The 27375-nt window shown below is 50.0% G+C and overlaps 1 protein-coding gene across 1 annotated transcript in view; it reads left to right on the forward strand.

Moving 5' to 3' along the window:
• The first annotated feature begins 581 nt into the window (after nucleotides 1–581).
• Nucleotides 582–27375, forward strand: part of LOC119953525 — a 138687-nt gene continuing 111893 nt past the window's right edge. Inside the window, exon 1 of the mRNA XM_038777893.1 lies at nucleotides 582–1071. Coding sequence (XP_038633821.1) covers nucleotides 664–1071 — 408 coding nt within the window. The 5' untranslated portion in view covers nucleotides 582–663. The remainder of the gene's footprint in view (nucleotides 1072–27375) is intronic.

A 27375-nucleotide genomic window follows, 5' to 3' on the forward strand; every position in this document is an offset into this window, starting at 1 on the left:
TCCCTGTTGTTCCGTTTGTTGCTAGGTAACAGACGGCGCTTCGCTGCCATTGGGTCGCGAGTTGTGACATGACGTCAGTCTGGACCATTGGCTGTGTGCTGATTGGTTGGCTGTGACAATGGGTCCTGGTGACGGTCGCTATGGGGGCGGGACCTGGGGAGGGGCGGGGCCTGGGGGCAGTGGGAACTTCTGGAAGCGGATCGGCGGCGCTCAGTCTGAGCGGAGCGGAGACAGAGTGAGCGGCTCCGGACTCCGGCCACTGGATCCCGGACTCTGGCCACTGGACCCCGGACTCTGGCCACTGGACTCTGGCCACTGGACCCCGGACTCTGGCCACTGGACTCCGGACTCTGGCCACTGGACTCCGGACTCTGGCCACTGGACTCCGGCCACTGGACCCCGGACTCTGGCCACTGGACTCCGGCCACTGGACTCCGGACTCTGGACCCCGGACTCCGGCCACTGGACTCTGGATCCCGGACTCCGGCCACTGGACCCCGGACTCCGGCCACTGGACTCTGGATCCCGGACTCCGGCCACTGGACCCCGGACTCTGGCCACTGGACTCCGGCCACTGGACTCTGGACCCCGGACTCCGGCCACTGGACTCTGGATCCGGGCTGCGGCTCCTGGACTCCGGCCCCTGACCCCTGACCCGCCGCCATGTCGGTCACTATCAGCCTCTTCGATCTGGTCAATGTGTCGATCAGCCACCCGGAGCCCGGGATGGTTAACTTCCCGGCGCTGCGGAGTTTGCTCCACGCCATCCTGCGGACACTGGGCATCCAGGATGTGCGGACAGAGGAGAGGCCGGAGCTGCTGCAGCGGCTGGACAGCCAGGTAGGGCCGGACAGTCGGTCCGGAGAGGTGGCCGGCCGCAGCCACACGGCCCTGGCTCAGTTGGAGCAGAAAGTGAAGGAGGTGGAAGTCCAGCTGCAGCAACTGAGCCGCCTGCCCACCGGCACCGAGCTGCTGAACCGCAGCAAAGTGGACAGCGGCTGTGTGCATGACATGTGGAACCTGCTGCAACTCCGCAAAAACACCGAGACCAACCGGGAAGGAGTGGACAAGGTAAACAGCACAGGATAGGACAGGACTGCCAGGCTGCACAACACAATACAGAACAGGAAAACATAGAACAGTACAGCACAGAACAGGCCCTTCAGCCCTCGATGTTGTGCCGAGCAATGATCACCCTACTCAAACCCACGTATCCACCCTATACCCGTAACCCAACAACCCCACTCCCTTAACCTTACTTTTTAGGACACTACGGGCAATTTAGCATGACCAATCCACCTAACCCACACATCTTTGGACTGTGGGAGGAAACCGGAGCACCCAGAGGAAACCCACGCACACACGGGGAGGACGTGCAGACTCCGCACAGACAGTGACCCAGCCGGGAAGCAAACCTGGGACCCTGGAGCTGTGAAGCATTTATGCTAACCACCATGCTACCGTGTTGCCCCAGGCAGGATAGCCAAGCTGCACAACACAGGACTATACAACGGGACAGGAAAACACATGACAGGACAATACAGCCAGGTTGCATGCTGCCTCTTCCTCTGTCCTTGGTGCTGAATCTAGGTTTGGGGATGGAGGTTAGATAAGACCATAACACATATAAGCAAAATTATGCCACTCCAGTCTGCTCCACCATTCAATCATGGCTGATATTTTTCTCATCCCCATTCTCCTGCCTTCTCCCCATAACTGTTCATCCCCTTATTAATCAAGAACTTATCTGTCTCCGTCTTAAAGACACTCAGTGATTTGACCCCACAGCCTTCTGCAGCAAAAGAGTTCCACAGATTCACCAGCCTCTGGCTGAAGAAATTCCTCCTCATCTCGGTTTTAAAGGATTGTCCCTTCAGTCTGAGATGGTGTTTTCTGGTTCTAGTTTTTCCTACAAGTGGAAATATCCTCTCCACGTCCACTGAATCCAGGCCTCGCAGTATCCTGGAAGTTTCAATAAGATCCACCCTCATCCTTCTAAACTCCAATGAGTACAGATCCAGAGTCCTTGACCATTCCTCATACGACAGGCTCTTCATTCCAGGGATCATTCTTGTGAACCTCATCTGGACCCTTTCCAAGTCCAGCACATCCTTCCTTACATACGGGGCCCAAAACTGCTCACGATACTCCAAATGGGGTCCGACCAGAACCTTATACAGCCTTAGAAGTACATCCCTGGTCTTGTATTCTATCCCTCTCAACATGAATGCTAACATTGCATTTGCCTTCCTAACTGCCGACTGAACCTGCACATTAACCTTAAGAGAATCGTGAACAAAGACTCCCAAATCTTTTTGTGCTTCTGATTTCCTGAGCATCTCCCCATTTAGAAAATAGTCTATGCCTAAATTCCTCCTTCCAAAGTGCATAACCCCACACTTTTCCACATTGTATCTCATTTGCCACTTCATTGCCCACTCTCCTAGCTTGTCCAAATCCTTCTGCAGCCCCCTTGCTTCCTCAATACTACCTGTCCCTCTACAGATCTTTGTGTCACCTGCAAATTTAGCAACAGTGCGTTCAATTCCTTCCTCCAGATCTCCCCACCGTCTTATTATTGAGTAAAGAAGGAAGAGCAATTGAGCAGGAAAAAAACAAAGTAGGGGCTGAGTAAACAAATTATCAGACAGTGGGTAGGAAATCTTGGCCATAAAGGTTTCATGAAGTTGGTACAGAGAAATTATTTGATTAATAAAGCACACTTCAGAAGCACAGCTAATCTTCGACATCTTCACTCTCAATCTGTGAATTCTTCCTCTGCTGTGTAGACCGCGTGTGCCCATCCCAGACCAGTTCATTGGTTTTGCTAGTATTGTTGAGGGGGAAATATTGACCAGTCCCCAGCAACCCGGAGATTCCAGTATTTATTTGAGCAGCACCATGGGGTAATCAGTAAGATGCAGCTCCAGGGTCAGTCAGAGATTGTTGGGTGAGGCAGTGGCATAGTGGTATTGTCGCTGGACTAGTAAATAGCGACTCAGAGTCATGGTGTGGGAAGCAAGGTTCAAACCGCACCATGGTAGATGGTGACATATGAAGTCTAAGGATTAGCATGAAATCGTTGGTGATTATCATAAAAACCCATCTGGGGCAGCACAGTGGTTAGCATTGCTGCTTCACGGCACCGAGATCCCAGGTTCGATCCCGGCTCTGGGTCACTGTCCGTGTGGACTTTGCACATTCTCCCCGTGTTTGCGTGGGTTTCGCCCACAACCTAAAGATGTGCAGGTTAGGTGGATTGGCCATGCTAAATTGCCCCTTAATTGGAAAAATGAATTGGGTACTCTAAATTTATAAAAAAAACATTTGGTTCACGAATGTCATTACCCGGTCTGCCCTACACATTACCCGGTCTGCCCTACACATTACCCGGTCTGCCCTACACATTACCCGGTCTGCCCTACACATTACCCGGTCTGCCCTACACATTACCCGGTCTGCCCGACACATGACTCCAGATCCACAGCAATGTGGCTGACTCTGAAAGGTCCTCGGGGATGAGCCAGCGACGCCCACATCCCATAATGAATAAAGAAAAAACCCTCCAGAGTGCAGCATTTCTTGGATCCACTGGATGCTCATTCTACGTTACATGCACAACCTGGGGGGCTTAACCCACAAAATCTCGACATAGAGTAAGTGTGTTCCCAGCGAGCTTAGCTTAAGAGGTCGTTTTGAAGTCCTCAAACAATAAATTGGAGACTGCATAAGATTTGACTTTAACTCGTAATGTGGATGGAGAAGACAGAATTGGTTTTGTATTTTGGGTTTTGACCGTAGAATGAAGAAAGATAAAGAAGGCTCCCACCTAAAGTTGATGGTTGATAAACATGAGGATGAGCTTTTTCTTTTATTCTGTGAGAAGTTTGAGAGGAATTTGAAAAGTCTTTTCAGACTTGGAGGCTGTATTCCAGTCTTAGACCATAAGACAAAGGAGCAGAAAGAAGCCTTTCAGCCCATTGAGTCTGCTTCATCATAAGAACTAGGGGCGCGATTCTCCGCTGCCCACGACGGGTCGGAGAATAGCGGGAGGGCATCCCCGACATTTTTCCCGCCCTCCCGCTATTCTCCCCCCCTCCCCCCAAACCCCCCCACGGCTGCCCCACGATACGAATCGCTTCTCGCCGTTTATTACGGCCACAAACACACCTGCTTGCTGCCGTCGTAAAAACGCCCGCAACATGCCCGTTCTGGGCATCCAGGGCCCTGATTGGCACGGCGGAATCACGGCCGTGCCAAGGGGGGCATGGGCTCGCGATCGGTGGGCACCGATCGCGGGCAGTGCGTCCGTAACAGACGCACTCTTTCTCCCACCGCCGCCCCGCAGGATCAGTCCGCGGGGCGGCCGAGGGGGATGACGGCCCCGCGCATGCGTGGGTTGGAGCCGTCCAATCCGCGCATGCGCGGCTGAAGTCATCGTGCACGTCAGCCGGCGTGACGCTTGGCGCGCAGACTTAGCGACGGTCGCTAAGGCCGCGATGTCATGCTTCACGGGGATCCGCTGCTAACCCCGCCCGGGGGGAGAATCGGGTCCCGGGAGGGGGCGCGGAGGCTGCCGTGAAACACGGCCAGTTTCACAGCAGCCTTTACGACTCGCCGCATTTGTGGAGAATCGCGCCCTAGGAGCAGGAGTAGGCCATCTGGTCCCTCGAGCCTGCTCCGCCATTCAATGAGATCGTGGCTGATCTTTTGTGGACTCAGCTCCACTTTCCGGTCCGAACACCATAACCCTTAGTCCCTTTATTCTTCAAAAAACTATCTATCTTTACCTTAAAAACATTTAATGAAGGAGCCTCAACTGCTTCACTGGGAAAGGAATTCCATAGATTCACAACCCTTTGGGTGAAGAAGTTCCTCCTAAACTCAGTCCTAAATCTACTTCCCCTTATTTTGAGGCTATGCCCCCTAGTTCTGCTTTCACCCGCCAGTGGAAACAACCTGCCCGCATACATCCTATTTTTTCCCTTCATAATTTTATATGTTTCTATAAGATCCTCCCTCATCCTTCTAAATTCCAACAAGTACAGTCCCAGTCTACTCAACCTCTCCTCATAATCCAACCCCTTCAGGTCTGGGATTAACCTAGTGAATCACCTCTGCACACCCTCCAGCGCCAGTACGTCCTTTCTCAAGTAAGGAGACCAAAACTGAACACAATACTCCAGGTGTGGCCTCACTAACACCTTATACAATTGCAGCATAACCTCCCTAGTCTTAAACTCCATCCCTCTAGCAATGAAGGACAACATTCCATTCGCCTTCTTAATCACCTGTTGCCCCTGTAAACCAACTTTCTGTGACTCATGCACTAGCACACCCAGGTCACTCTGCACAGCAGCATGCTTTAATATTTTATCATTTAAATAATAATCCCATTTGCCATTATTCCTACCAAAATGGATAACGTCACATTTGTCAACATTGTATTCCATCTGCCAGACCCTAGCCCATTCACTTAACCTATCCAAATCCCTCTGCAGACTTCCAGTATCCTCTGCACTTTTCGTTTTACCACTCATCTTAGTGTCTTCTGCAAACTTGGACACATTGCCCTTGGTCCCCAACTCCAAATCATCTATGTAAATTGTGAACAATTGTGGGCCCAACACGGATCCCTGAGGGACACCACTAGCTACTGATTGCCAACCAGAGAAACACCCATTAATCCCCACTCTTTGCTTTCTATTAATTAACAAATCCTCTATCCATGCTACTACTTTACCCTTAATGCCATGCATCTTTATCTTATGCAGCAACCTTTTGTGTGGCACCTTGTCAAAGGCTTTCTGGAAATCCAGATATTACCACATCCATTAGCTCCCCGTTATCTACTGCACTGGTAATGTCCTCAAAAAATTCCACTAAATTAGTTAGGCACGATCTGTCCTTTATGAACCCATGCTGCGTCTTCCCAATGGGACAATTTCTATCCAGATGCCTCGCTATTTCTTCCTTGATGATAGATTCCAGCATCTTCCCTACTACCGAAGTTAAGCTCACTGGCCTATAATTACCCGCTCTCTGCCTACCTCCTTTTTGAAACAGTGGTGTCACGTTTGCTAATTTCCAATCCACCGGGACCACCCCAGAGTCTAGTGAATTTTGGTAAATTCAATGAGATCGTGGCTGATCTGATTAAATCCTCAACTCCACTTTCCCACTTTATCCCCATAATCCCCGATTCCCTCCCTGATTAATAACTGTCTATCTCAGCCTTGAACATGCTTAACGACCTCTACAACCTTAACCTCTACAACCTTAACCTCTACAACCTTAACCTCTACAACCTTAACAGCCTTTACAACCTTAACCTCTACAACCTTAACCTCTACAACCTTAACAGCCTTTACAACCTTAACCTCTACAACCTTAACAGCCTCTGCAACCTTAACCTCTACAACCTTAACAGCCTCTACAACCTTAACCTCTACAACCTTAACAACCTCTACAACCTTAACAGCCTCTACAACCTTAACAGCCTCTACAACCTTAACCTCTACAACCTTAACAGCCTCTACAACCTTAACCTCTACAACCTTAACCTCTGCAACTCTCTGTGGTATAGTTACCTGTTTTTTTGTCTCTTCCCCCTTTCTGAATGAAGTAAGAAGTTTTACAACACCAGGTAAGACTTCTTACTGTGCTCACCCCAGTCCAACGCCGGTATCTGCACATCATTTCTGAATAAAGGTATTACATTGGCAGTTTTCCAACCCTCTTGCACTTTTCCAGAATTTAAGGATTCTTGGAAGATTACTACCAGTGCATCCATTATCCCTGGAACGACTCCCTTTGGGGCAGCACGGTAGCATAGTGGTTAGCACAATCGTTTCACAGCTCCAGGGTCCCAGGTTTGATTCCAGCTTGGGTCACTGTCTGTGCGGAGTCTGCACGTTCTCCCCGTGTCTGTGTGGGTTTCCTCCGGGTGCTCCGGTTTCCTCCCACAGTCACAAAGATGTGCAGGTTAGGTGGATTGGCCATGATAAATTGCCCTTAGTGTCCAAAATTGCCCTTAGTGTTGGGTGGGGTTACTGGGTTATGGGGATTGAGTGGAGGTGTTGACCTTGGGTAGGGTGCTCTTTCCAAGAGCCGGTGCAGACTCGATGGGCCGAATGGCATCCTTCTGCACTGTAAATTCTATGATTAAATAATTCTATGAATATCTTGGGATGCAACTCAACGGGTCCAGGGGACTGATTGGTCTTTAGCCCCACTAGTGTCTCTATTGAGAGTTACTGTCTTCATTGAGAGTTACTGTCTTCATTGAGAGTTACTGTGTTCATTGAGAGTTACTGTCTTCATTGAGAGTTACTGTCTTCATTGAGAGTTACTGTCTTCATTGAGAGTTACTGTCTTCATTGAGAGTTACTGTCTTCATTGAGAGTTACAGTGTTCATTGAGAGCTACAGTGTTCATTGAGAGTTACTGTCTTCATTGAGAGTTACTGTCTTCATTGAGAGTTACAGTGTTCATTGAGAGTTACAGTGTTCATTGAGAGTTACTGTGTTCATTGAGAGTTACTGTCTTCATTGAGTTACTGTCTTCATTGAGAGTTACTGTCTTCATTGAGAGTTACTGTCTTCATTGAGAATTACTGTCTTCATTGAGAGTTACTGTCTTCATTGAGAGTTACTGTCTTCATTGAGAGTTACTGTCTTCATTGAGAGTTACAGTGTTCATTGAGAGTTACTGTGTTCATTGAGAGTTACTGTCTTCATTGAGAATTACTGTCTTCATTGAGAGTTACTGTCTTCATTGAGAGTTACTGTGTTCATTGAGAGTTACTGTCTTCATTGAGAGTTACTGTCTTCATTGAGAATTACTGTCTTCATTGAGAGTTACTGTCTCTATTGAGAGTTACTGTCTTCATTGAGAGTTACTGTCTTCATTGAGAGTTACTGTCTTCATTGAGAGTTACTGTGTTCATTGAGAGTTACTGTGTTCATTGAGAGTTACTGTCTTCATTGAGAGTTACTGTCTTCATTGAGAGATACAGTGTTCATTGAGAGTTACTGTCTTCATTGAGAGTTACTGTCTTCATTGAGAGTTACTGTCTTCATTGAGAGTTACTGTCTTCATTGAGAGTTACAGTGTTCATTGAGAGTTACTGTCTTCATTGAGAGTTACTGTCTTCATTGAGAGTTACAGTGTTCATTGAGAGTTACTGTCTTCATTGAGAGTTACTGTCTTCATTGAGAGTTACTGTCTTCATTGAGAGTTACTGTCTTCATTGAGAGTTACTGTGTTCATTGAGAGTTACTGTGTTCATTGAGAGTTACAGTGTTCATTGAGAGTTACAGTGTTCATTGAGAGTTACAGTGTTCATTGAGAGTTACAGTGTTCATTGAGAGTTACTGTCTTCATTGAGAGTTACTGTCTTCATTGAGAGTTACTGTCTTCATTGAGAGTTACTGTGTTCATTGAGAGTTACAGTGTTCATTGAGAGTTACAGTGTTCATTGAGAGTTACTGTGTTCATTGAGAGTTACTGTCTTCATTGAGAGTTACTGTCTTCATTGAGAGTTACTGTCTTCATTGAGAGTTACTGTCTTCATTGAGAGTTACTGTCTTCATTGAGAGTTACTGTCTTCATTGGGAGTTACTGTGTTCATTGAGAGTTACTGTCTTCATTGAGAGTTACTGTCTTCATTGAGAGTTACTGTGTTCATTGAGAGTTACAGTGTTCATTGAGAGTTACTGTCTTCATTGAGAGTTACATTGTTCATTGAGAGTTACAGTGTTCATTGAGAGTTACTGTGTTCATTGAGAGTTACTGTCTTCATTGAGAGTTACTGTGTTCATTGAGAGTTACAGTGTTCATTGAGAGTTACAGTGTTCATTGAGAGTTACTGTGTTCATTGAGAGTTACTGTCTTCATTGAGAGTTACTGTCTTCATTGAGAGTTACTGTCTTCATTGAGAGTTACTGTCTTCATTGAGAGTTACTGTCTTCATTGAGAGTTACTGTGTTCATTGAGAGTTACTGTCTTCATTGAGAGTTACTGTCTTCATTGAGAGTTACTGTGTTCATTGAGAGTTACAGTGTTCATTGAGAGTTACTGTCTTCATTGAGAGTTACAGTGTTCATTGAGAGTTACTGTCTTCATTTCCTTCTCACTCTCATTTTGCCCCTTGATTTTTAAAATATTTTGAGAATGTTATTTGTGTCAGCTACTGAAGACACATGGAAGTATTTATTTAACATTCTGCCCGTTCCTGTTTCCCCATTATTATTTCCCCACTCTCATTCTCGAAGGGGCCTCCCTTTTTATATATTTACAGAAGCTCTTATTGTCCATGTTTATATTACTTGCTAGTTTACCCTTATAGTTTACCTTGTCCCTCTTTTTGGTCATTTTTTTTGGCTTTTAAAACTTTCCCAATCCCCTGGCTTACCTCTAATCTTTGCCACATGCTATATGTTGACAATATTAATCTTGTTTTTTTTCCATTTATTTATTAAGTAGAATGTGGGCATCACTGGCAAGGCCAGCATTTGTTGCCCATCCCTAATTTCTGGGTTATTTCAGAGGCAGTTATGAGTCACCACATTACTGTGGGCCTCGGGTCAGATACAGATCAGACCAGGTAAGGATGCCAGCTTCTTCCCTAACAAAACCCGTGCTTTCTGGAATCCATTTTGCCATTGTGTGAATGTGCGGATTATCCATGCCAAGAATGTTTTAAACATTTATTTATGGGATGTGGGTGTCACTGGTCAGACCAGCATTCATTGCCCATCCCTAGTTGCCCTTCAGGAAGGGGTGGTGAGCTGCTGTCTTGAACCACTGCAGGTGTAGGTGTACCCACAGTGCTGTTAGAGAGGGAATTCCAGGGTTTTGACCCAACTGAAGGAAACCAGATTTCATTGCTTAATATTGTCTGAGATATTGTGAAGAAAATGTTGACATAATTTAAAATCCTATCTATAGAAGTTTTAGCGAACCACATTATTCAGCAGCACACTGGTATTATATTAGAATGAGCTGGTATCCTACAACACTCAGTATAACCTGTGGTACAGACTGAATAAAGGCACCAACAAAGCTCTCATTACGGAGAGCTGGCAATGCTGGTGAAGCCGATATACTTTAGCGGTTTGTAACAATGGCCTTTGTTATTTTCCCAGTATCAACAAGAGCTGATTCAGGCAGAAAACAGCAACGGTGCAATGAATTTATAAACATAACATAACATTAATCTCCATTGTGCTTTGTCCTCTGAGACACGCAAACAAGTCATTTGTCACAAACCCCAGAACTTGACCTAGAATGAGGCACTTCTGCATTGTTCAGAGTGCTGCCATCCGGATGATCGTTGAATTGAGACTGTCTGCTCATCCAAATGGTCACAAAACAGCCAATGGTACTTTTTAAAGAACTGCATTGGCTCAGTGTTATGTCCAAATTTATCCTCCAACACCAAAATAAATGAATTGGCCCTTCATCTCTCAGCTGTTTAGTGACCTTACTGCAGAAAAACTGATGGATACATTTACTGATAAACCATGACTCTGTACTTCTTTAGCTGCACTTTTACTTAATCCTTCACTCCCTGGCATTTTCCTCTCTCACAGTAATCATGTGGTATCTTGGCCATGTCCTCTGCCTACACCAGAATATTTCCCTCTTGGCCCCTTTGATTTCCTCACTGCCCTGACCCTTTATTTAACAGCACGTTTACTGTTTATACACTTTAAATATACTTTAGTGTCTCCTTTCATATTAACAACTAATATCTTCACCCAGTCTCTGTGTTTCTCATTCCTCTTACTCAGTGCTGTATTCAGCTCAGTTCTGTCCCGTATTATGGACCTATTTTAACGGGCAGCACGGTAGCAAGTGGTTAGCACAATTGCTTCACAGCTCCAGGGTCCCAGGTTCGATTCCCCGCAGGGTTACTGTCTGTGCGGAGTCTGCACGTCCTCCCCGTGTCTGCGTGGGTTTCCTCCGGGTGCTCCGATTTCCTCCCACAGTCCAAAGATGTGCAGGTTAGGTGGATTGGCCTTGATAAATTGCCCTTAGTGTCCGCAAAAGGTTAAGTGGGTGTTCCTGGGTTACGGGGATAGGGGAGATACGTGGGCTTGAGTTGGGTGCTCTTTGTAAGAGCTGGTGCAGACAAGATGGGCAGAATGCCCTCCTTCTGCACTGTAAATTCTATGATTCTACAATCTCTATCATTAACCATCCAGGTAATTGTAAGTGTGAATGCTGTTCCTTTCTCTTTCTAGTCTATCTCCCTGAAATTAGCTCTCCAACAGTTGAGAATTTTCACATTAAAACTTTGGCGTTTTCATTTTGCAAAGATCGATGTAGGGCAGAGTACAAGAAATGCTTCATTGATGTGGTCAGAGGGTCAGTACTGAGGGAGTGCCGCACTGTGGCAGGGTCAGTACTGAGGGAGTGCCGCACTGTCAGAGGGTCAGTACTGAGGGAGTGCTGCACTGTCAGAGGGTCAGTACTGAGGGAGTGCCGCACTGTCAGAGGGTCAGTACTGAGGGAGTGCTGCACTGTCAGAGGGTCAGTACTGAGGGAGCACTGCACTGTCAGAGGGTCAGTACTGAGGGAGTGCCGCACTGTCAGAGGGTCAGTGCTGAGGGAGTGCCACACTGTCAGAAGGTCGGCACTGAGGGAGTGCTGCACTGTCAGAGAGTCAGGACTGAGAGAGTGCTGCACTGTCAGAGGGTGAGTACTGCGGGAGTGCTGCACTGTCAGAGGGTCAGTATTGAGGAAGTGCTGCACTGACAGAGGGTCAGTACTGAGGGAGTGCCGCATTGTCAGAGGGTCAGTACTGAGGGAGCGCTGCACTGTCAGAGGGTCAGTACTGAGGGAGTGCTGCACTGTCAGAGGGTCAGTACTGAGGGAGTGCCGCACTGTCAGAGGGTCAGTACTGAGGGAGTGCTGCACTGTCAGAGGGTCAGTACTGAGGGAGTGCCGCACTGTCAGAGGGTCAGTACTGAGGGAGTGCTGCACTGTCAGAGGGTCAGTACTGAGGGAGTGCTGCACTGTCAGAGGGTCAGTACTGAGGGAGTGCTGCACTGTCAGAGGTCAGTACTGAGGGAGTGCCGCACTGTCAGAGGGTCAGTACTGAGGGAGTGCCACACTGTCAGAAGGTGGGTACTGAGGGAGTGCAGCACTGTCATAGGGTCAGTACTGAGGGAGTGCAGCACTGTCATAGGATCAGTACTGAGGGAGTGCTGCACTGTCAGAGGGTCAGTACTGAGGGAGTGCTGCACTGTCAGAGGGTCAGTACTGAGGGAGTGCCGCACTGGCAGTGGGTCAGTACTGAGGGAGTGCAACACTGTCAGAGGGTCAGTACTGAGGGAGTGCCGCACTGTCAGAGGGTCAGTACTGAGGGAGTGCCGCACTGTCAGAGGGTCAGTACTGAGGGAGTGCTGCACTGTCAGAGGGTCAGTACTGAGGGAGTGCTGCACTGTCAGAGGGTCAGTACTGAGGGAGTGCTGCACTGTCAGAGGGTCAGTACTGAGGGAGTGCCGCACTGTCAGAGGGTCAGTACTGAGTGAGTGCTGCACTGTCAGAGGGTCAGTACTGAGGGAGCGCTGCACTGTCAGAGGGTCAGTACTGAGGGAGCTCTGCACTGTCAGAGGGTTAGTACTGAGGGAGCGCTGCACTGACAGAGGGTCAGTACTGAGGGAGTGCCGCACTGTCAGAGGGTCAGTACTGAGGGAGCGCTGCACTGACAGAGGGTCAGTACTGAGGGAGTGCTGCACTGTCAGAGGGTCAGTACTGAGGGAGTGCTGCACTGTCAGAGGGTCAGTACTGAGGGAATGCTGCACTGTCAGAGGGTCAGTACTGAGGGAGTGCCGCACTGTCAGAGGGTCAGTACTGAGGGAGTGCTGCACTGTCAGAGGGTCAGTACTGAGGGAGTGCCGCACTGTCAGAGGATCAGTACTGAGGGAGTGCTGCACTGTCAGAGGGTCAGTACTGAGGGAATGCTGCACTGTCAGAGGGTCAGTACTGAGGGAGTGCCGCACTGTCAGAGGGTCAGTACTGAGGGAGTGCTGCACTGTCAGAGGGTCAGTACTGAGGGAGTGCCGCACTGTCAGAGGGTCAGTACTGAGGGAGTGCTGCACTGTCAGAGGGTCAGTACTGAGGGAGTGCTGCACTGTCAGAGGGTCAGTACTGAGGGAGTGCCGCACTGTCAGAGGGTCAGTACTGAGGGAGTGCCGCACTGTCAGAGGGTCAGTACCGAGGGAGTGCCGCACTGTCAGAGGGTCCGTACTGAGGGAGTGCCGCACTGTCAGAGGGTCAGTACTGAGGGAGTGCTGCACTGTCAGATGGTCAGTACTGAGGGAGTGCTGCACTGTCAGAGGGTCAGTACTGAGAGAGTGTCACACTGTCAGAGGGTCAGTACTGAGGGAGTGCTGCACTGTCAGAGGGTCAGTACTGAGAGAGTGCCACACTGTCAGAGGGTCAGTACTGAGAGAGTGCTGCACTGTCAGAGGGTCAGTACTTAGGGAGTGCCGCACTGTCAGAGGGTCAGTACTGAGGGAGTGCTGCACTGTCAGAGGGTCAGTACTGAGGGAGTGCTGCACTGTCAGAGGGTCAGTACTGAGGGAGTGCTACACTGTCAGAGGGTCAGTACTGAGGGAGTACCGCACTGTCAGAGGGTCAGTACTGAGGGAGTGCCGCACTGTCAGAGGGTCAGTACTGAGGGAGTGCTGCACTGTCAGAGGGTCAGTACTGAGGGAGTGCTGCACTGTCAGAGGGTCAGTACTGAGGGAGCGCCGCACTGTCAGAGGGTCAGTACTGAGGGAGTGCCGCACTGTCAGAGGGTCAGTACTGAGGGAGTGCTGCACTGTCAGAGGGTCAGTACTGAGGGAATGCTGCACTGTCAGAGGGTCAGTACTGAGGGAGTGCTGCACTGTCAGAGGGTCAGTACTGAGGGAGTGCCGCACTGTCAGAGGGTCAGTACTGAGGGAGTGCTGCACTGTCAGAGGGTCAGTACTGAGGGAGTGCCGCACTGTCAGAGGGTCAGTGCTGAGGGAGTGCCGCACTGTCAGAGGGTCAGTACTGAGGGAGTGCCGCACTGTCAGAGGGTCAGTGCTGAGGGAGTGCCGCACTGTCAGAGGGTCAGTACTGAGGGAGCGCCGCACTGTCAGAGGGTCAGTACTGAGGGAGTGCTGCACTGTCAGAGGGTCAGTACTGAGGGACTGCTGCACTGTCAGAGGGTCAGTACTGAGGGAGTGCCGCACTGTCAGAGGGTCAGTACTGAGGGAGTGCCGCACTGTCAGAGGGTCAGCACTGAGGGAGTGCTGCACTGTCAGAGGGTCAGTACTGAGGGAGTGCTGCACTGTCAGAGGGTCAGTACTGAGGGAGTGCCGCACTGTCAGAGGGTCAGTACTGAGGGAGTGCCGCACTGTCAGAGGGTCAGTATTGAGGGAGTGCTGCACTGTCAGAGGGTCAGTACTGAGGGAGTGCCGCACTGTCAGAGGGTCAGTACTGAGTGAGTGCTGCACTGTCAGAGGGTCAGTACTGAGGGAGTGCTGCACTGTCAGAGGGTCAGTACTGAGGGAGCGCTGCACGTTCAGAGGGTCAGTACTGAGGGAGTGCTGCACTGTCAGAGGGTCAGTACTGAGGGAATGCCGCACTGTCAGAGGGTCAGTACTGAGGGAGTGCTGCACTGTCAGAGGGTCAGTACTGAGGGAGTGCCGCACTGTCAGAGGGTCAGTACTGAGTGAGTGCTGCACTGTCAGAGGGTCAGTACTGAGGGAGTGCCGCACTGTCAGAGGGTCCGTACTGAGGGAGTGCCGCACTGTCAGAGGGTCAGTACTGAGGGAGTGCTGCACTGTCAGAGGGTCAGTACTGAGGGAGTGCTGCACTGTCAGAGGGTCAGTACTGAGAGAGTGTCACACTGTCAGAGGGTCAGTACTGAGGGAGTGCTGCACTGTCAGAGGGTCAGTACTGAGAGAGTGCCACACTGTCAGAGGGTCAGTACTGAGAGAGTGCTGCACTGTCAGAGGGTCAGTACTGAGGGAGTGCCGCACTGTCAGAGGGTCAGTACTGAGGGAGTGCTGCACTGTCAGAGGGTCAGTACTGAGGGAGTGCTGCACTGTCAGAGGGTCAGTACTGAGGGAGTGCTACACTGTCAGAGGGTCAGTACTGAGGGAGTACCGCACTGTCAGAGGGTCAGTACTGAGGGAGTGCCGCACTGTCAGAGGGTCAGTACTGAGGGAGTGCTGCACTGTCAGAGGGTCAGTACTGAGGGAGTGCCGCACTGTCAGAGGGTCAGTATTGAGGGAGTGCTGCACTGTCAGAGGGTCAGTACTGAGGGAGCCGCACTGTCAGAGGGTCAGTACTGAGGGAGTGCTGCACTGTCAGAGGGTCAGTACTGAGGGAGTGCTGCACTGTCAGAGGGTCAGTACTGAGGGAGTGCTGCACTGTCAGAGGGTCAGTACTGAGGGAGTGCTGCACTGTCAGAGGGTCAGTGCTGAGGGAGTGCTGCACTGTCAGAGGGTCAGTACTGAGGGAGCGCTGCACTGTCAGAGGGTCAGTACTGAGGGAGTACCGCACTGTCAGAGGGTCAGTACTGAGGGAGCGCCACACTGTCAGAGGGTCAGTACTGAGGGAGTGCTGCACTGTCAGAGGGTCAGTACTGAGCGAGTGCTGCACTGTCAGAGGGTCAGTACTGAGGGAGTGCCGCACTGTCAGAGGGTCAGTACTGAGCGAGTGCTGCACTGTCAGAGGGTCAGTACTGAGGGAGTGCCGCACTGTCAGAGGGTCAGTACTGAGGGAGTGCCGCACTGTCAGAGGGTCAGTACTGAGCGAGTGCTGCACTATCTTTTTAATGAGTGTTTAAACCGAGGGCTTGTCCTTGTGATGAATGTAAAACCTGTTTTTTGGTCAAAAGCCAGAGAATTCTCACTGACCAATACTTATCCCTCAAGCAAACCTGGAAATGATATGGCCACTCTCTCATTGCTGTTTGTATGGCACGTTTCTCTGTGTATGGCACAGTAGCACAGTGGTTAGCACTGTTGCTTCACAGCACCAGGATCCCAGGTTTGATTCCCGGCTTGGGTTACTGTCTGTGTGGAGTCTGCACATTCTCCCCGTGTCTGCGTGGGTTTCCTCCGGGTGCTCCGGTTTCCTCCCACAAGTCCCGAAAGACGTGCTGTTAGGTGAATTGGACATTTTGAATTCTCCCTTTGTGACCTGAACAGGCGCCGGAATGTGGCGAACTAGGGGATTTTCACAGTAACTTCATTGCAGTGTTAATGTAAGACTAGTTGTGACAATAAAGGTTTTTATTAAAATGAGCTGCTGCAGTTTTATACTTATCAACAGTGATTATGTTTCAAAGACAGACAGCTAGATCTGAATTGACCCATTATCTCAGAGCATCAGAAAGTGCTTTCTAGTCAATAATGCACTTTTGAAGGTTAGTCACTGATAGAAGGCAAATACTCCTTTAGTATGTTGGACAGCACATTGGCTCACCCTAAGGTTGTGTAAGGCACCATAAATACATCACTTAGTCATCCCTTGATGCAAAAGAACCTTGTTATTCTTTCGCCCCATGTTGCTGAAATAAATCATCTAACATTGGAACCGGTTCTGTGTGCAGAGAACAATAGTGTTTCCTGTTAGTTTTGCATTAAACGCCCTTCTGCTAATTCTGGTGACTGGCACAGAGGAACGTTCTCTGTGTACATGGAAGATTTAGCTTCAAATTAGATGTAGCTTCAGACAGAGATGAGGAGACATTTCTTCACACAAAGAGTGGTGAGCCTGTGGAATTCATTACCACAGGAAGTAGTTGATGCTAAAACTTTGAATATATTCAAGAGGCGGCTAGATATAGCACTTTGGGAGAATGGAATCAAAGGCTATGGGGAGAAAGCAGGATTAGGCTATTCAGTTGGAGAATCAGCCATGATCGTGATGAATGGCGGAGCAGGCTCGAAGGGCCAAAAGGCCGCCTTCTGCTCTTATCTTCTGTGTATCTATGTTCAATCTTCACCTGCCTCTTCCCAGTGATAAAATCCAAAGTCTACACCCTGCACTATCTTCCACTCAATCATTCTTCAACGCCTTGACACTATGGAATTCTTCACTTCAATCCTTTCCTCTCGTAGTTAAAACCAAATCTTATTGGATCTACTCCAGCCTCACTTCTCTATTGGTTGTCTGTTGTTAATACCCTTGATATACAAAACAAACAGTGTGTGGTGATGGTGGGATCGCTCTGTGCCCCCTCCACTCCGCCATCCCATCTTCCTGCGATTTGGAACAGTGCAAGGTGATGAATGTTAAGATTCTTTCACTGAATAATTTCTCCTTTAACATGTCTCATTTCCTCCAGAATAAAGGGTTGCTATGGGTCCCAGTTTTGCCTGTCTCTTTATGGGGTATGTGGAACATTCCTGGTTCCAGTCCTACTCCGGACCCATCCCACAACTCTTTTATTGGGACATTGACAATTGCTTCATGTTCCCGTCTGGAGCTGGGAAAATGTATTAATTTCGTTTCCAATTTTCACGCCTCTGTCACCTTCACATGGTCCACCTGCAACACTTCCGTTCCTTGACCTTTCTATTTCTGTCCACTAATGTTCATTACAAACCCACCGACTCCCACAGCTACCTTGACTCCAGCTCTTCACGCCCCACATCCTGTAAAGACTCCATCCCATTCTCCCAGTTCCTTCACCACCGTCGCATCAGTTCCAATGATGCCACTTTCCAAAATGTTGCTGCTGACATGTCTTCATTCTCCCTTAATCATGGTTTCCCACCCACCGAGGTCGACAGGGCTTTCAACCATGTCTGATCCATCTCCCGCACCTCTGCTCTCACCCCCTCTCCTCCATCCGAGAACCAGGAAAGGGTCTCCCTGGTCCTCACGTTTCACCCCACTAGCCTCTGCATTCAAAGGATCATCCTCCACCAGTTCCACCAACTCCAGCATGGTGACACCACTAAACACCTCTTCCCCTCACTCCCCCGTCAGTATTTCGCAAGGAACGTTCCCTCCAGGAGATCCTGATCCACTCCTCCATCACCCCCAATACCTCACCCTTGTCCGACAGCACCTTCCCAGGCAATCTCAGATGGTGTAACACCTGCCCCTATACCTCCTCTCTGCTCACCGTCCCAGGGCCTAAACACGCTTTCCAAGTGAGGCAGTGCTTCACATGTACCTCCTTCAATCTGGTCTGTTGCATTTGCTGCTCCCAGTGCCGTCTACTCTACATTGGAGAGACTAAACGCAGACTGGGTGACCGCTTTGCAGAACACTTCCAGTCCGTCCACAAGCAGGACCCAGACCTTTCTGTCCCTTTCTGTGTCAACTCCCCGTCCTGCTCTCACGTCCACATGTCCGTCCTTGGCCTGCTGCAATGTTCCAGTGAAGCCCAACGCAAACTGGAGGGACAGCACCTCATCTTCCGATTAGGCACATTACAGCCTTCCGGACTTAACACTGAGTTCACCAACTTCAGACTGTGAACTCTCTCCTCCACCTTTGTAGATTCCTGGTTAATTTGCTGTCAGTCTAGATTCAATAAAATATGAGATGGATTTGCAGGTATCATATCATTTAATAATAACTAACTTGCAAGGCTGACTCAATCCATAGGACCTCAGGACACACACACTGTCTTCTGAGAGCCCAGAATAAAGAGAGAGAGTATACAAAGAAACTTCTGCTGATATATTCAAAATCACAGTAAGATTCACATATAAGCTTCCCATTGGTCATTCTATACACCTCCTGACCTGGCCCTATATCCTAATTGGTCCAAATCTCCTTCTTCAATGTCTATAACATGCTAAATATCATTATTTCTGCAAGTGACTTTTCGTGCTCATCGGGCACTAGGACCCTGCGGAGCCATGCAGTACAGCTTACACAAAGCTGTCTGCTTGGAAATCTCATTGTGTCCATTTAGTGCTGAGCACATTGCTCTGCCGGCCATTTATAACTTCTAATTGATGTGAAACTATTTTATTTATTTATTTATTTATTTATTATTATTTTTTTTCAGCCAAGACTATGCCGAGTTGCAACTAATCATTTACAAATCCCAATTTATACAGTTTGATTTCACTTTTTGTTTTCTTCCTGAGAATTATGTTTAATTAACTCCCACATCATAATTACTAAGGTTCTGAAGAACTTTCAAATACTTACTCCGTTTTAACTCTCACTTTAATACCTCCTAAAACACAACATTTCACAAAACTAGGAACAGAGGTTATCACATTCTTATCAAACAGACTCATTCATTCATTGGAGATCTCCATTCAGACAAAGGAATTCACATCCGTATACGTTCATTCATCAACACACAAGTCATTTATAACCCAATTCTGTTTCATTCAAACAACCCATATCTTCGCGAAGCTATAGTTGAACGGCATTGAACTGTCCGCAAACATTCCATCAGCGATCCTTCCTTCACTGAACTGTTTCGCGACATCACATCAACCCGGTACGGACCTTAACCAATTTTTCATCAAATTAGAATTGAACGGAATTGAAGTGTGCGCCAACATTCCATCAGCGGTCTTTTACTGAACTGTTGCGCGATATCACATCAATCCGTTAAAGACCTTAGCCGAATTAAAGTATAATTTAATAGAGCCAATTTTTAATTTGCTACTCACATGCAACTGAGTAACCAGGCAACATCCCATCAGACACCAACTGAACTGTTCGCCTCATGCAACTGAGGAACCAGGCAACATCCCATCAGACACCAACTGAACTGTTTGCCTCATTCCAAAACTTAACCATACCTGCAATGACTGAAATAAAATCTTTGAATCCATCAGACTGACCTTTGATTTCGTCGAGGCAATCGAACCTAATCAAATGCGAGTGATTAGACTGTTAGCAGAATACGAGACAGAGGAAAATCGATATAAAAATACGGTGGGGCCCATAATTCCTCTCTCCCCGTCTGTGAGCATTCCAATTCTGATTTCGCAGATGAAAGGCAAGATAGTCGAGAAATCCGGATTTCGGCACCAAATGTAGATTCCTGGTTAATTTGCTGTCAGTCTAGATTCAATAAAATCTGAGATGGATTTGCAGGTATCATATCATTTAATAATAACTAACTTGCAAGGCTGACTCAATCCATAGGACCTCAGGACACACACACTGTCTTCTGAGAGCCCAGAATAAAGAGAGAGAGTATACAAAGAAACTTCTGCTGATATATTCAAAATCACAGTAAGATTCACATATAAGCTTCCCATTGGTCATTCTATACACCTCCTGACCTGGCCCTATATCCTAATTGGTCACTTTGCATTGTAACCCCAGCATCCTTTTCACCTTGCTCACCATGCGGCCACCCTCCCCCGATGGTTTCAAACAGGCTTTGGCTAAATCTCTTTGTCCTTTGTCTGTGAGCTCACGACCATCGGGCCGGCCCTACTAACATCGGGCCGGCCCTACTAACATCGGGCCGGCCCTACTAACATCGGACCGGCCCTACTAACATCGGACCGGCCCTACTAACATCGGACCGGCCCTGCTAACATCGGACCGGCCCTACTAACATCGGACCGGCCCTACTAACATCGGACCGGCCCTGCTAACATCGGACCGGCCCTGCTAACATCGGACCGGCCCTGCTAACATCGGGCCGGCCCTGCTAACATCGGACCGACCCTACTAACATCGGGCCGGCCCTACTAACATCGGACCGGCCCTACTAACATCGGGCCGGCCCTGCTATCTATCCTATCTTAACTAATAATTCTAATTTTATCACATTCATTTATTCATTTCCTCACCTTCACCCCAATTTTATGTCTATCAATTTATTTTTATTTCTTCCATTGGTCTGTTTTCACCTCACCATTGTCACCCCTCCCCCCACCCCACTTGGGCCAAGTGTTCCTAGTTGCCCTTTGGCACACTGCTCAAGTTTGTACTCACACATTCTAATCTCTTTATGTGCCGCTATCAGCTCCCTTCTTAGTCTTAATCACTCCATTTACATTCCTTTTGTCTTTCTGTCCTCGACATCTTTGTCAATCTCCCCCCTCTCACTGGCTCCTATCCAGAGCCTCCCCCCCCCCCCCCCCCCCCCCCCCCCCCGCCTCGCTCCAGTATAAATCTCACGTTGTTTCCAGTTCCCTCTCGCTTTCACAAAGCAGAAATGTCTTCCATTTAAATATTGAGACGAGTGAAGCAATTGTCTTTGGACCTCACTGGCAGCACAGTGGCTAGCACAGTTTCTTCACAGCGCCAGGTCCCAGGTTCGATTCCCGGCTGGGTCACTGTCTGTGCGGAGTCTGCACGTCCTCCCCGTGTGTGCGTGGGTTTCCTCCGGGTGCTCCGGTTTCCTCCCACAGTCCAAAGATGTGCAGGTTAGGTGGATTGGCCATGCTTGGTGTCCAAAAAAGGTTAGGTGGAGTTACTGGGTTACAGGGACAGGGTGGAGGTGTGGGCTTCAGTGGGGTTCTCTTTCCAAGGGCCGATGCAGACTTGATGGGCCGAATGGCTTCCTTCTGCACTGTAAATTCTATGGGTGGGATTCTCCCGTCTCCGACACCAAAATCGTGTTTGGCGATCGGCTGGAGAATCCCCGTTTGCGACAAACTCGGGGGCGGCACCACTTTTGTGATGCTCCACCCCCTCCAAAACGGCACACGGTAGGGACGGCCTCAGGAGGTTAGGTGAGGGCCTCCCCCAATGGGCCGAGTTCCCGGGGGCGTGGGGCACGGGTCCCCAGCATGCCGGCAGCGCCGCCGGGGGGGGGGGAGTGGGGGAGGGGGGGCGGGGGGCGGTGCCGATCTGCGGGCAGGGGGGGCTTTGGCGGAGACGGGGGGGCACTAGTGGGGGGTGGTCTGGGGGTGGCGAGCCTGGTCAAAGGAGGGCATTATGTGGCAGGCCGGCTCCACATGGTCGCTGCAGGCCATGGACCCGGCAATGCTCCACCTCTACGCTGCGTGCCTGCTAACCCCCACCACCAGACGCAGGATCGCTGCAGCTTTTGCGCCATATTTTCGGGCATAAAACGCCACTGTTCCCACACCGGCGTCAACATTTAGTCTCAGAATCGGAGAATCCAGCCTTATGATTCTATAAACATTGCTCCCCAGCCGCTATCTGCTGAATCCATGGATCCCATGCTTTCTCAGTAAGGCTGCCTGCTTCCAGCTCCGCAAAGTCACCCGGGCTCCCTCTGCTTCATTCGTCTGGAACCTTTGCTCCAATGCTCATGTTACCTCCAGACTATTCCCAATGCGCTCCAGCCTGGCCTCTCAACTTGTCCCCTCTATAAATGTCAGCTAACTCAAAACTCTGCTGATATTCTAACTCTCAACCTCTGTAAACTATCACCCTGTGCTCACTGACTTGCATTGGATCCTGGTTGAATCCAGTCTTCATTTCAAAGTTCTGAGACTTATTTCCAACTGTCTCCTGGCCTCTCGACTCCCTATCTCTATAATATCCTGCAGCTCCATAACCGTCCGAGGCCTCTGCACTCATCTCACTCCAGCCATTTCCCATTCCCAATTTCAATCACTCCAGTTGCCTCCCGAAACCTCTCTGTGCCTCTATCGTTTCCTCTCTCACCTTCAGAATGCTCCTTCAAACCCAGGCTTTTCATCAGGCTTTTGGGCACTTCTTTCAATATCTTGTATGTGGCTTGGTGTCAAAATTTTACTGCATTAAAGGCATTATACAAATGCAATTTATTGTATGTTACTCACCTCTTCAACATCCATCTTTGTTTTTCCACTTCTAAAGCCTCATTTGATCTGTGAGTGTTATCGATGTAAATCGTAGATCCCTGCTGGTGGAACGTCACATGATCTGTAGTGATGTCAGCAGAGTTTTTGTATGAAGGAACATCTGCAGAATAAATCTTGCATCATGTTTTGAAGAAACCCAAGGGTGTGACTGCTCCATTCTTTTTCTATTTGCGGCAATTTAAGAATATAATGAGAGAAGGGTGGCACGGTGGCTCAGTGGTTAGCACAGCTGCCTCACGGCACCGAGGTCCCAGGTTCAATCCCGGCGCCGGGTCACTATCCCGTGTGGAATTTGCATATTCTCCCCGTGTCTGCATGGGTTTCGCCCCCACAACCCAAAGATGCAGGAGGGTTTCCTGACACAATATGTGGATAGGCCGACAAGAGGAGGGCCACATTGGATTTGGTACTAGGTAATGAACGGGGCCAAGTGTTAGATTTGTTTGTGGGAGAGCACTTTGGAGATGGTGACCACAATTCGGTGTCTTTCACTATTACAATGGAGAGGGATAGGGCCATACGGCAGGGCAAGGTTTATAATTGGGGGAGGGGTAATTATGATGTGCTTAGGCAAGAATTAGGGAGCATAAGATGGGAACAGAAACTGTGAAGGAAAGGCACAAATGAAAAGTGGAGCTTGTTCAAGGAACAAATACTGCGTATCCTTGATAGGTATGTCCCTGTCAGGCAGGGAGGAAATGGCCGTGTGAGGGAACCATGGTTCACAAAAGAGGTTGAATGTCTTGTCAAGAGGAAAAAGGAAGAGTATGTAAGGATGAGAAAACAAGGTTCAGCTGGGGCGCTTGAGGGTAACAAGGAGGGGGCATGAGAAGTCCTTGACGGGTCAGATCAAGGAAAACCCCAAGGCTTTTTACTCTAATGTGAGAAATAAAAGAATGACCAGGGTGAGGGTAGGGCCGGTCAAGGGCAGTAGTGGGAACTTGTGCATGGACTCAGAAGAAATAGGAGAGGCGTTGAATGAATACTTTTCCTCAGTGTTCACCAAGGAGAGGGGCCATGTTTTTGAGGATGAGAGTATGATACAGGCGGGTAGGCTGGAGGAGGTAGATGTTCTGAGGAAGGACGTATTAGCAATTTTGAAAACCCTGAGGGTCAACAAGGCCCCTGGGCCAGATGGGATATATCCAAGGATTCTTTGGAAGGCAAGGGATGAGATTGCAGAGCCTTTGGCTTTGATCTTTGGGTCCTCACTGTCCACGGGGATAGTGTCAGAGGACTGGAGAGTGGCGAATGTTGTTCCTCTGTTCAAGAAAGGGAATAGGAATGACCCTGGTAATTATAGGCCAGTTAGTCTTACTTTCGTGGTCGGTAAGTTAATGGAAAAGGTCCTGAAGGATAGGATTTATGACCATTTGGAAAGATGCAGCTTAATCCAGGATAGTCAACACGGATTCATGAAGGGTAAGTCTTGCCTCACAAATTTAATTGAATTCTTTGAGAAGGTAACTAAGTGTAGATGAAGGTAGAGCAGTTGATGTCGTATACATGGATTTTAGTAAGGCGTTTGATAAGGTTCCCCATGGTCGGCTCATGAAGAAAGCAAGGAGGTGTGGGATAGAGGGAAATTTGGCCAATTGGATAAGTAACTGGCTATCACATAGAAGACAGAAGGTGGTGGTAGATGGAAAAGTTTCAGACTGGAGACCAGTTACCAGCGTTGTACCACAGGGATCAGTGCTGGGTCCTCTGCTATTTGTGATTTTTATCAATGACTTGGAGGAGGGGGGCTGAAGGGTGGGTCAGTAAATTTGCTGATGACACCAAGATTGGTGGAGTAGTGGATGAGGTGGAGGGCTGTTGTAGGCTGCAAAGAGACATTGATAGGATGCAGAGCTGGGCCAAAAAATGGCAGATGGAGTTTAACCCTGATAAGTGCGAGGTTATTGATTTTGGTAGAATAAATTTGAATGCGGATTACAGGGTCAACGGCAGGGTTCTGAGGAATGTGGAGGAACAGAGAGATCTTGGGGTTCATGTCCACAGATCTCTGAAGGTTGCCACTCAAGTGGATAGAGCCGTGAAGAAGGCCTATAGTGTGTTAGCGTTTATTAACAGGGGGCTTGAGTTTAAGAGCCGTGGGGTTATGCTGCAACTGTACATGACCCTGGTGAGACCACATTTGGAGTATTGTGTGCAGTTCTGGTCACCTCACTATCGGAAGGATGTGGAAGCATTGGAAAGGGTAAAAAGGAGATTTACCAGGATGCTGCCTGGTTTGCAGGATAGGTCTTATGAGGAAAGGTTGAGGGAGCTAGGGCTTTTCTCTTTGGAGCGGAGAAGGATGAGAGGTGACTTAATAGAGGTTTATAAGATAATGAGAGGGGTAGAGTTGACGTTCAGAGACTATTTCCTCGGGTGGATGTAGCTGTTACAAGGGGGCATAACTATAAGGTTCAGGGTGGGAGATGTAGGAGGGATGTCCGAGGTAGGTTCTTTACTCAGAGAGTGGTTAGGGTGTGGAATGGACTGCCTGCTCTGATAATTGAGTCGGAAACTTTAGGAACTTTCAAGCGGTTATTGGATAGGCACATGGAGCACACCAGAATGACAGGGAGTGGGATAGCTTGATCTTGGTTTCGGACAATGCTTGGCACAACATCGAGGGCCGAAGGGCCTGTTCTGTGCAGTACTGTTCTATGTGCCGGTTAGGTGGATTGGCCACGCTAAATTGTCCCTTAAATGGAAGAAATTAATTGGGCACATTAAATTCATTTTTTTTTAGAAAGCAATGCCCTCTTCCCCACAGGGCCGGCTCAAGGCACCGGCAACTCGGGCAGTTGCCCGGGGCGCCATGTGCTAGGGGGCGCCAGACACTCGGGTCCCGCGCATGCGCAGTTAGGCCGGTGCCAACCAGCGCATGCGCGGTGGCCGCCCTCCCCAGGGCGCCCCCCCCCCTCGGTCCGCCCCCCCCCCTCGGTCCGCCCCCCCCCCTCGGTCCGCCCCCCCCCTCGGTCCGCTCCCCGTGCCCCCCCCTCTGTCCGCTCCCCCCCGCCCCCCCCCCCCCCTCGGTCCGCTCCCCCTGCCCCCCGCTCGGTCCGCTCCCCCCGCCCCCCGCTCGGTCCGCTCCCCCCGCCCCCCGCTCGGTCCGCTCCCCCCGCCCCCCGCTCGGTCCGCTCTCCCCTCGGCTCCCCTCGACCCCCCCTCCCCTCGGCCCCCCCGGCCCCATTCCCGCCCTCTTCCCCATTCCCGCCCTCTTCCCCATTCCCACCCTCTTCCCCATTCCCCACACCCTCTTCCCCATTCCCCACACCCTCTTCCCCATTCCCGCCCTCTTCCCCATTCCCGCCCTCTTCCCCATTCCCGCCCTCTTCCCCTTTCCCGTCCTCTTCCCCATTCCCCACACCCTCTTCCCCATTCCCACCTTCTTCCCCATTCCCGCCTTCTTCCCCATTCCCGCCCTCTTCCCCATTCCCGCCCTCTTCCCCATTCCCGCCCTCTTCCCTATTCCCACCCTCTTCCCTATTCCCGCCCTCTTCCCCATTCCCGCCCTCTTCCCCATTCCCCACACCCTCTTCCCCATTCCCGCCCTCTTCCCCATTCCCGCCCTCTTCCCCATTCCCGCCCTCTTCCCCATTCCCCACACCCTCTTCCCCATTCCCCACACCCTCTTCCCCATTCCCGCCCTCTTCCCCATTTCCGCCCTCTTCCCCATTCCCGCCCTCTTCCCTATTCCCACCCTCTTCCCTATTCCCGCCCTCTTCCCCATTCCCGCCCTCTTCCCCATTCCCCACACCCTCTTCCCCATTCCCGCCCTCTTCCCCATTCCCGCCCTCTTCCCTATTCCCACCCTCTTCCCTATTCCCGCCCTCTTCCCCATTCCCCACACCCTCTTCCCCATTCCCCACACCCTCTTCCCCATTCCCCACACCCTCTTCCCCATTCCCCACACCCTCTTCCCTATTCCCGCCCTCTTACCCATTCTCCGCCCTCTTCCCCATTCCCCACACCCTCTTCCCTATTCCCGCCCTCTTCCCCATTCCCCACACCCTCTTCCCCATTCCTGCCCTCTTCCCCATTCTCCGCCCTCTTCCCCATTCCCCCGCCCTCTTCCCCATTCCCCACACCCTCTTCCCCATTCCCGCCCTCTTCCCCATTCCCGCCCTCTTCCCCATTCCCCACACCCTCTTCCCCATTCCCGCCCTCTTCCCCATTCCCCACCCTCTTCCCCATTCCCCCGCCCTCTTCCCCATTCCCCACACCCTCTTCCCTATTCCCGCCCTCTTCCCCATTCCCCACACCCTCTTCCCCATTCCTGCCCTCTTCCCCATTCTCCGCCCTCTTCCCCATTCCCCCGCCCTCTTCCCCATTTCCCCATTCCCCCGCCCTCTTCCCCATTTCCTGCCCTCTTCCCCATTTCCCCTCCACCCCCAATCTCTCTGGCTCTGCCCCACTCACTCTCTCTGGCTCCCCCACTCTCTCTCTCTCTCTCTCTGGCTCCCCCCACTCTCTCTCTTTAGATCTGCCTCACCCTCACTCCGGCTCTGCCTCACTCACTCACTCTGGCTCTCCCTCATCACTCTCTCTCGCTCTGTCCCACTCTCTCTGTCTCCGGCTCTGTCCCACTAATTCCTTTCTCATTCATTATCTCTCATCT

This window comes from Scyliorhinus canicula, chromosome 18 (genome assembly GCF_902713615.1).
Source record: "Scyliorhinus canicula chromosome 18, sScyCan1.1, whole genome shotgun sequence".
NCBI lineage: Eukaryota > Metazoa > Chordata > Chondrichthyes > Carcharhiniformes > Scyliorhinidae > Scyliorhinus > Scyliorhinus canicula.